The sequence below is a fragment of the Epinephelus fuscoguttatus genome, linkage group LG16 (assembly GCF_011397635.1).
Source record: "Epinephelus fuscoguttatus linkage group LG16, E.fuscoguttatus.final_Chr_v1".
Classification (NCBI taxonomy): domain Eukaryota; kingdom Metazoa; phylum Chordata; class Actinopteri; order Perciformes; family Serranidae; genus Epinephelus; species Epinephelus fuscoguttatus.
In genome coordinates this window covers 30,858,138-30,867,840 of record NC_064767.1, presented here as the reverse complement: position 1 = coordinate 30,867,840, position 9,703 = coordinate 30,858,138, and the positions used below count along the sequence as shown (strand labels likewise).

The window sequence follows — 9,703 nt, the reverse complement described above, 5'->3', positions numbered from 1 at the left end:
AATGTTAAAACTGTTAAGCTAAAATAAATCGATTTAATGTTAGTGTCAAATTCATTTAATGGCAGTGTTATTATATCTGGCTTACATAAACATTAAGTATACAGTTATAAACATACAAAAATCAGTTAGTGGTGAATTTAATATTTTGATAAACTAGAGCCACGTAGGATGCAAAATGTATCTCACATTATTGAGAAAAAATGGAAACTATCCTTTTGCGCTTTTTTTCTTTCCATTCGCTTCCAGTTTTAACGTGCATTCTGATTGGCTCGCTCCGAAGCTTGTAGCCAATCAGCCTCCGCCTGCTATGGAGGAAGGAATAAATGCAAGATGGCTCCTCATATAAAAACAGTCTTCTGGGTCGCCCTCAACGTGCTACAAAATAACTCTTTACACCTTATTAGGTTGAAATATTTATCTGCGAAGAGTTCTGAAGGGTAGCGTTAGCTATAGATTGATATGCATATGGTACTCGGCGATATTTTGTGGGAGAAGATACCGAAGAGACAAGAGGGAGAACTTTGAAGCCATGAATTGGTGGTGAACTCACTCCGCTCGGTAGACACAGTTGGGGTGGTCAGAGGCACACGGCCTGGGCCTCAGCTAGCTAGCGGTAGCTGCTAACTAGCTAATGACTTCAGCTAGCTGCTGTTATCTGCCGCATTAGGAACGTTAAACAGCAGAGAGGAAAACGTCTCTAATTACTGTCTGCCTGTTGAATGTGGGGAGTGAAAGGCCATACAACAACTGGCCATGGCTGTATCAAGGTAAGATTGGCGTACGCCTATAAGGACTCAGTTTTATCCGACCGACTTTCCTTGCCAATTAGCTGGCTAACCTGCTAATATCAGCTAGCTCTGGATTTGGCAAAGAATGGCATGGCGACGACCGACTAACGTTAGCCAGCAAGCTAACACAGTGTAACGTTATAGTGTAACTTAGTCACTATTTGTGGCACAGGTTTGCAGACAGGGCTCATGAGGCAGTTGGTACTCATGTCGATTGCAGGCTGCGAAATTCCAGTCAAAATAAATAGCGTATTTTAGTATTTCACAGTCTCCTGCTGATGCTCTGCCCTTAAGTACAGATTAACTACCGTGATTGTGAAGTTGTGTCAGGAAAGACAGTTTGCAAACACTAGAAACAGCACTGGCTTCCTGTTTAGAGTTATATTAGTGATGGCAATCAGAACAGAGACATTGTTGTGTGACACAGTGCAAATTTAAACACGCAAGCTTGTCAAAGTGCGAGTGTTTGCAGCCTGTCCCCAATGCTCATTTTGAGGTAATCTTTAACGTCAGCAGCCAGATAATACTTGATGTCTAACGTCACTTGACTAGTGTGTTCCGCTATGATTGTTGTGATAATCCCACGTGGTGGCCGTGGTCTTATTTTGCATAGCAAAGCAGATTTATCTGTGGTTTAGCTTAAGTATTAGTGGTACCTGGGGTCACGCCCCGTACATCTCTAATCCACTTCACTTTATTAATAGTCTGCTAATGACCTCAGTGAAATACCAGGTTCATACATAGGTTACCCTGGTGCAAGACCACGTGATAATACGTCTATACAAATAAATATCGGTATGTTTTGAGAGCATTTGCAATGATGAATGATGTAATACTTTTTAAAATTAAATTAAAAAAGGCAAAGGGCATATTAAGGTATAGAAATATAGTTAAATAATATGTTCTGGGCCTTTCATTAGGTCTAAAACTTTGCAGTGGTTCGTGCACATTAGAGCACCAGAAATTGCAGAAGAGGAACCAGCATGTTGTTTGTTCACTGTTCTGCATTGTGCATGGTCTGTAATGTTTCCATTGACCTTGTTTTTTTTTTTTTTTTATTGTCACCTGTCTTTAGACTTGATCGTTTGTTTATCCTGCTTGACACCGGAACAACACCAGTAACCAGGAAAGCAGCAGCCCAGCAGCTTGGAGAAGTGGTCAAACTCCACCCACATGAACTCAATAATCTTCTATCAAAGGTGTGTCCAAACTGTATTTATTGAGGCTACTTAAGATAATGTAAACGGGGGGGGGGGCTATTTGGCTGGCCACGCAGTCAGATTTTTTGGAATATCAATAGTGTGTGTTTTTTGCTGGTAGGTCAGTGAGTTGGCTGTGCCATATTAGCACCTTGATTGAACTGTAACAAACCTAATATCTTAGGAACATATTAAGTTTTGTGTTGGCCATTTTACTTGTCTCTTTCATTCTCTTTATAGGTCAGATGTTTTAATTTAAGTTGTCTGTGTAGTAAATCAAATCTATTTTCTGTCAATTACCAGGTCTTGACCTACCTAAGGAGTCCCAACTGGGACACTCGAATAGCAGCAGGCCAAGCTGTAGAGGCCATTGTGAAGAATATTCCAGAGTGGGACCCAGCACCCAAGCCTAAAGAAGGTGAGCTTTTCTGTCAAATCTAAATGACGTTAGTTGAGGCATATGTGCCAAATCAAATGTGTCTTAACTTTAAAATACAATTGAACTGCAAAACAATGAAATAAATGAGAATAAATAAAAGGTACATTTTTAAAATATTTTCCAAAAATAAATAACATACAAAAATAATATATAAAGCAGTATATGGATGCTACATGTGAAACAGTGGACAAAATGGTGGTGTTTCGAAATGCATAATTGTATTCCTGATGGTAATGGATGTATTTTACAAGTTTGGTGAATTAAATTCAGCAGAAAAATCTTCAACAAAGCATTTGAACGGCTTGAGATCTATGAGGCAAAATTATTGTTTCTGTCAAAGGAGTGTGGTGACTGTGGAAAGGGGGAGCATGAAAAGTGTATTTTAGTTACATAAGAATAGAATCACCTGGGGAAAAAAATCACCATTTTAAGTATATGCTATATTTAGAGTTTTCAGTGCTTCACCTTGCTGTCAAACAGCCCTTTACAACAGTAAACTGATGCCTTTATGCTGTTTTCAAAGCCACAAGACTACATTGGCTGAAACAGTAATTTCACCCCACAGAACACAATAAGATTGTGGTCTTCCGCTGCCCCTCCAAACTGGGAGCGAAAGACCGATAACACACAATTCTCAATGTAGGCTCAGTCATGAAGGATGCTCCACTGCATCCTCCCCACCGCTCACTCTCCGCCTGCCCCGGGCCCAGCCAGTGCTGCTGTGCTAAAGGAGAGGGGGAGAGACTCAGCAGAGGAGCTCTGGATTATGATTATTCTGCACAGCATGCATGGGAATGAAATACAATATAATATATTGGAATACCTTTCTTGCCCTTACCCTGGTGGTCTGAATGAATCCCTAAATTTGTCACTAGTCGGGTTGTAGAAATAAAGTCTTTTAGAAGGTCTGAAAAGTTGTTAAATCTGGCAAGAAAGTCATGAAGTTACAACACTGTTTGGGGGGAGGGGCCAATAACATCTGCTTGGAAGGGTTGTGCTTGATTTACAAAATAAAAGACAAAATGGGAGCAACATTCATAGACTTGTCATGTGGCACAAAATAGCTTTATATCTTTTACAGACGGCTGTGACAATCTGGAGTTTTTCATACTACAAGGAAAAATTACTTGTTTATTTTGTCTTATGTTTGACACAGTTCCGGATTTGCTCGCTAACTCCGTCTTTGCCGTCTGTGGCATGGCAGCCCTCTGTGTTCATAGAGTATTACTCATGACATGCAGCCAGTCCGATGGTGCTGTGGGCAGGACGTTAAGTGAGGCTTCACAGTGGTGACTGTAGACGGAGGGGCTGCATCACAGTCAGAGTAGGGCATTTTTCAATTTAATAGTCAGCTCAAAAAAAAAAAAAAAAAAAGCAGGGATGATCTCATCACCGCAGTAGCATCTTGTGACTGTGGTGATGCGATTGTCCACACAGCCCTACTTTTACCTGGCAGTTACCAGATGTTACAGGGAACTTAGTGGCAAACATATTTAAAAAGTCAGCCTCAGTTTGGATACAAGGCTAACTGATAACATGCAGGGTTTTTTCTGTTCAAACACATAATGCCCTTGGTTAGTTGTGATTGTGAACTGGAAAATACAACCTCTACTGTAGGTCCTCACGCTCCTGGATGTAGTATAATTTGACTTTACTACATTTATGTCAAGCATAATCCCAAGCTTTTGCAGATGATTGTGTTAAAAAATGTTAACATTGAGACACTAAATCAATAGGAACATGGTTAATGTTTTTTCCTCTCATCTGACAAACAGTAGATTTATACATTACAATAATCATGTGATAACTCATGGTGGATAAAATACACTTTTGGCTCGGCATAGCCCAGTTACTTCTTAGCAGGCTAAACTCTGCTCTGTTCTCTCCCACGGTCACTTATTGTACTCTGTGTAGCCTTGCAATATAGACCTGACATGTTTTTTACTCAACCGTATGAATACAAATAGTGATTTAATCATGGCGCATAGATGCTACATGTTAACCAAGGTTTACCTCAACAATTCTTGGGCTGTGACATTGAGACTCTCCATCAAATCAGTATTTTTTTTTATTACAACCTGACAACATAAACAGTCATAAATACAGGTTAATGCCAGCACCTATATTGTGTGATTGGCTGTGTTTTTAACTAGTACCCAATAACATCTGTCAAGGTGTGAGTTGCTGTTTTAGGAAAGCTTTTTTTTTCCTGACCACTCAACAATTAAAGACCTCCATTTTCAGATCGATCCAATAGGTAGACTGTTGAAGAGAAATGCAGTTTTGTTAGGTTAAAATCAAGTTTGTTGGACATGACCTCAGATTCATTAAGTAGTTAGAGGGACAAATGTGCAGTTATGAGACTCTTTTCGTTTCTTTCTCAGAGTCTTGTGAAGACTTGTCTCCAGAGGACTCCTCTTGTGACCGATTGACTTTCTACCACTTTGACATCTCCCGCCTACTCAAACATGGGGCCTCTCTGCTGGGATCTGCCGGGGCTGAGTTCGAGCTGCAGGATGACAAAACTGGTTTGTATGAGTTATTTATAGTTTTTATTGTTTAGTTGCAATAATCTTCACACTGTTACACTTTCACCCACATATACACTTATGGAAAGAAGGATGCATTGTTACATTGTGTCCATGCTTTATATAGATTGTATCCAGTGGAAGGGAAAAGTGTGACTCATTTAAACCATGAATATAAGAGTATTGTAGTTTCAGTTATTGGCTAGTCTTTTGGGGACACTGACCACTGGACAGCTTTTTTTTTGACATTTTTTGATTGTGTCTGACTTTGAACTAATTGGATGATTTAGAGTCTGTACTTTTCAACCAATGGCTTTGACTTGAGGGAAAGTATTCTGTCATGACTTTTGTATGCTATACAGCCTTTGCGAACCACGTGTACTTCCTATCCCTGAAATCACACATTTGTGTGTTGTGAAAAATGGTGAAATGAGACGGGACTACAACATCACCGCAAGTAAATCTGAGGTTGATTGTCACACAAATACCACACAATGAACTAGGCAACTCTGCAATGAATTTGAATTTAATTTGAATAGGAAAGCATCAATATCATTTGAAGTCATGCATTGTTATGTTTTACCAGTTGGTGATTGTCTGTGATCTGATTTCACCTCACATTTAAGATCTCCTGTACTGTTGCAGTTAACTAAATTTAGCAAGTTCTAGTTGATTGTCTTAGCAATTAATGATACTATTCTTTATTTATTTGTGACTTCAGCACTGATTATTTTTGCTTCCCCACTGCGTCTAGCTCCCAAAAGACACGTACACACGATCAGTATTCCTGATACAGTTACAGTGCACTTGTTCTCCAGGGTATCTGAAGTTTTCCTCCCCTACTTCTTGTCATTTCTTGTCAGGCGAGATGGACCCTAAGGAACGTCTGGCCCGCCAGAGAAAGCTTCTTCAGAAGAAGTTAGGTCTGGACATGGGTGCTGCTATCGGCATGGACACGAATGAGCTGTTCAACGATGAGGACTTAGACTATACCTGCCAATCCAGAGCCCATGGAAGCAAAGCTGCAGCTGGATCCAGCTCCCGCAACCATGTGGTGGGTCTCATTTTGGCTTTGATGCAGCAGACCTTTGAGCGTGGACTTTGTATCCTTTAGTTCACCTTGGTTCTTACTGCATGCTGTAGTCTTGGCTGGACTGTAAACTTGAAAATAAGTAATAGATAGTCAGAAATGTGAGGCAGGAAGTAGGCACCAGTTGTTTCTGCTTCTGTCAGCAGTTGAATGTTGACCTGCGGTGAGATACTGTGGCTTTACGTCATGGCCTGACTTACCTGGCTAAGTTGATTTAAGTAAAAGAAGGCAGGCTGTAATTTGTCTCACAATGATGGAAACTGTTGCTGTGGAGGGATGCGGTGCCAAGTTTTATTAACTTTATACTGATTCAGCTGCCGTCTTCTGTTCAACCAGACAGTCGTTTTGTGATCATTTTTCTCTTTGCTTCTTTTGAGTCAAACCTTGGTGAGTTTTTGTTTCCAGTGTTTGTCTTGGATCGTGCTGTCTGCTCTTCAAATCTTCACGGCCTGTGTGCCTTATCTATTGTGAGGTGCTGCATATATTTCAGGTTATTAGAAGGCAGGGAATGTCAGTATTTCACTGTGGTAATACCATATAATAAACCTCTTTTTTATTTTTCGCTGAATGTTTGTGTGACATTGGCAGCTGCAATTGAACTGTCAGTATGGAGAAATACGGGGCTTCATTCTCTGATAGTCTGTTCTGCAGAAATTCCTACACAGTATAAAATAATGAATAATACTTGTGCATGAATAGAGAGGGAGAATGAATTCAGTTAGCCTAGAAGAACTGTGGTTGATTTGGAGTGGATTAGATTTATGTGATGCTTTGAGCCAAAGAAATTACTTTATTAAGTGTTTCATTCAGTCATCTTCTCTTCATTGTAGCACATCTGTCAATGTTGGTCTGTGTTCATTTAAACCTTAAAATGAATAATCAACTCCACTGCTGTTTTCAGCCCATTCAGGCCGCTGAGCTGATTGACTCTGAGTTCCGGCCAGGCATGAGCAGTCGTCAGAAGAACAAGGCTAAGAGAATGGCCAAGCTAGTGGCTAAACAAAGATCCAGAGACATTGATCCAAATGAAAAGAGGTAAGATTATGCATAATGTGTACCTGCAGCATGACAACAACACTTTGATTATCATACATCCTCTCCATCTCCTAAAAAACATGCTCAAGTAGAAGCCATTAAACTCGCTCTTCAACAATAGTACACACATTAAAGGCACTTTTTTCTATCATTTACAACCAAATGTGTAAGTTCCAAGCATGAACATACTTTTTGATCCATTTACTCTTGACAGATTTGGACGTTTTTGTTGTAATAATAATCTCATTCACTTTGATCTCTCCACCCTGTAGTAACGACAGTTTTGAGGGTGAACCTGAAGAGAAACGAAGGAAAACCACCAACATAGTTATTGACCAACCGGCAACAGAACATAAAGTCTTAATCGACAACGTTCCAGATAACTCCAGTCTTTTAGAGGAGGTAATGAATCTTAAACATTTCAATAACTGAACCGTTTGATTGGTTTATTGGTAAATGACAATGGTCAACATTTGTTTATGATGTGAGTGATGTCTCATTGCTTTGTCTGTAGATACATGAGTGGCCTCTGGAGAGCTTCTGTGATGAGCTCTGCAATGATCTGTTCAATCCTTCATGGGAGGTAAAAACAAAGCATTTTTTTTATCAATTATGTGATAGTTACAAATGCTACAGTTGAACATGAGAGGATGGGCAGAGTTAAAGGTGCAATCTGTGATTAAATTATAAATAAAGGGTTGCCAACAAAACAGTTAGAACTCCATTTTAACATTTTAATATGACTGTTCAAAATAAATGTAAACAGGTAAAAACGTATCTCTTATGGCTGTTTACAGATTCGTCATGGTGCAGGCACAGGTCTTAGAGAAATCCTGAAGTGCCATGGTGCTGGGGGTGGGAAGCTGGTGGGAAGCACTGCAGAACAGGTATGTCTTAGCCTTATCCTTTATTTATTTATTTATTTTTACATTTCTGTGAGAATGAAACGTGACACAAACTGTCTGATGTTTTGATGAAGATGTTACGGCAGCACCAGGAGTGGATAGAGGACCTGGTCATCCGGCTGCTCTGTGTCTTTGCACTGGATCGCTTTGGAGATTTTGTGTCTGATGAGGTAGGTCTTTTTGCTGGACAGCAGAACAGGACGTCTGAGGATGCAAAATAAAACACTCTAAAAGGGGCCTTGCAGCAGATCTACTCTTTGTCCTTCATTGAGAAATTCTGGATCTGCCCTGTCACCCTGCCCACTGCCGGTGCTTGAGCTTGTTTTCACTTTCACTTTCTCCAGTGCTGCTTGCACTAGATGACTGTTGAAAGACCAGTGAGCATTAAAGATGGTTAGTTTTACATTAAACATCAGAGGGATTCAGCCATACATTTTTGCGCCTCAGTCATGTATCAGAATGCTAAGTGTAGTTTGCATCTTGTTTTTATTTTTTTTTTATGTTGTTTGCTAGCTTTTAGGCTAACTGGCAGTGGCTGATGCTGCTTCAGTGGTTGTGAAACATATGATGATATCTGCTACAATGGTGTTTTTGCCACATAGTGGAAGCTCCAGGGTCCAGTTCACATCCAGAAACTGCACACCATGTTACTACAATGTTTGCTGTCAAAACTTGAACAAAACATGCACTGTAAACCTGAAATTCTAAACATAATTCTAAACATCAAATGTCCAAATTGGTTGGATCGGACATTTAACAGACTTTATCCTGCCAGCTCCCTAGTACACAGTCTGTGTAATGTCTGATTAAGCCCATATGTGAACAGTGCACATAATTTTCTTTTAGAATTCACAGTGAGGGAGTGGGTGTGGTGATGTTTCTATCTTGTGGCTCAAGCAAAACCATAAGAAAAACATCTGAGGCTGAAGTGATCACTTACACAAAGACCGCAACAAAAATGTCTCAAGATGACAAGATTGAGAAACTCATCAGTAGGGACCAACGCTGAAATCAGCACACAAATTTAATTAATGGCTACAGTCTATGCTCATGACCAAATGACAAACTGGCTACGGGACTGTGGTTTAATCTTCGTCATGTCCTGTCTCCTACATGCTCTACCCACTTCTGTTGTGTGTTACACTTGTGAAAGGGAAACTCAGGGAAAATGTCAGATTCTTTGGACATGGTCCATAGATGCTGGTGTTGCGTCAAGGTCTGTTATCCCATCGATGTATTTCCTGTATTAGGCAACAGTTGGCTTTCATATTAGTGACTGCCTAATCTAGCTCGCCTGACATGTTTTGAATATTACTTTTTAGGGCTTTTTGCCCTTTTATTATAGCACAGCTGATGACATGCAGCAAAAGGCCGTGGGGTGGAATTGAACTCGCGTGACTGCAAAGGATTCAGCCTATGTGGGTGCTCACTCTACTAGGTGAGCTTGAGGCTGCTCAGGGTAGTTTTCGATCTCAGCAATTCAAGGGAAGTACACAGACATTGTTCTCTTCATTAGAGGAGTGTGAAAACACCTCTCTAGTGACAAACATTGCACAGATACAAATCAGTATTGTCAAGGTCAGACATTTTAGGGGAAATAAAGCAATGAAAAACACATTTTTGTATGGAGAGGGACTCTGAGTTCAGTCAGAGATGAGGAGCTCATTTGTGAATTGACCTTGTGAAGGGTTTTATGGTTGTATTGGGTAAAAGGCCGGC

General features: G+C 40.2%; 1 protein-coding gene across 1 annotated transcript in view; it reads left to right on the top strand.

Moving 5' to 3' along the window:
- The first annotated feature begins 309 nt into the window (after positions 1 to 309).
- The window catches only part of btaf1 (BTAF1 RNA polymerase II, B-TFIID transcription factor-associated), a 29,316-nt gene continuing 19,922 nt past the window's right edge, over positions 310 to 9,703 (top strand). The window contains exons 1-10 of the mRNA XM_049601392.1: positions 310 to 767; positions 1,864 to 1,987; positions 2,291 to 2,405; positions 4,811 to 4,954; positions 5,818 to 6,008; positions 6,946 to 7,079; positions 7,352 to 7,481; positions 7,594 to 7,662; positions 7,877 to 7,966; positions 8,059 to 8,154. Coding sequence (XP_049457349.1) covers positions 754 to 767; positions 1,864 to 1,987; positions 2,291 to 2,405; positions 4,811 to 4,954; positions 5,818 to 6,008; positions 6,946 to 7,079; positions 7,352 to 7,481; positions 7,594 to 7,662; positions 7,877 to 7,966; positions 8,059 to 8,154 — 1,107 coding nt within the window. The 5' untranslated portion in view covers positions 310 to 753. The remainder of the gene's footprint in view (positions 768 to 1,863; positions 1,988 to 2,290; positions 2,406 to 4,810; positions 4,955 to 5,817; positions 6,009 to 6,945; positions 7,080 to 7,351; positions 7,482 to 7,593; positions 7,663 to 7,876; positions 7,967 to 8,058; positions 8,155 to 9,703) is intronic.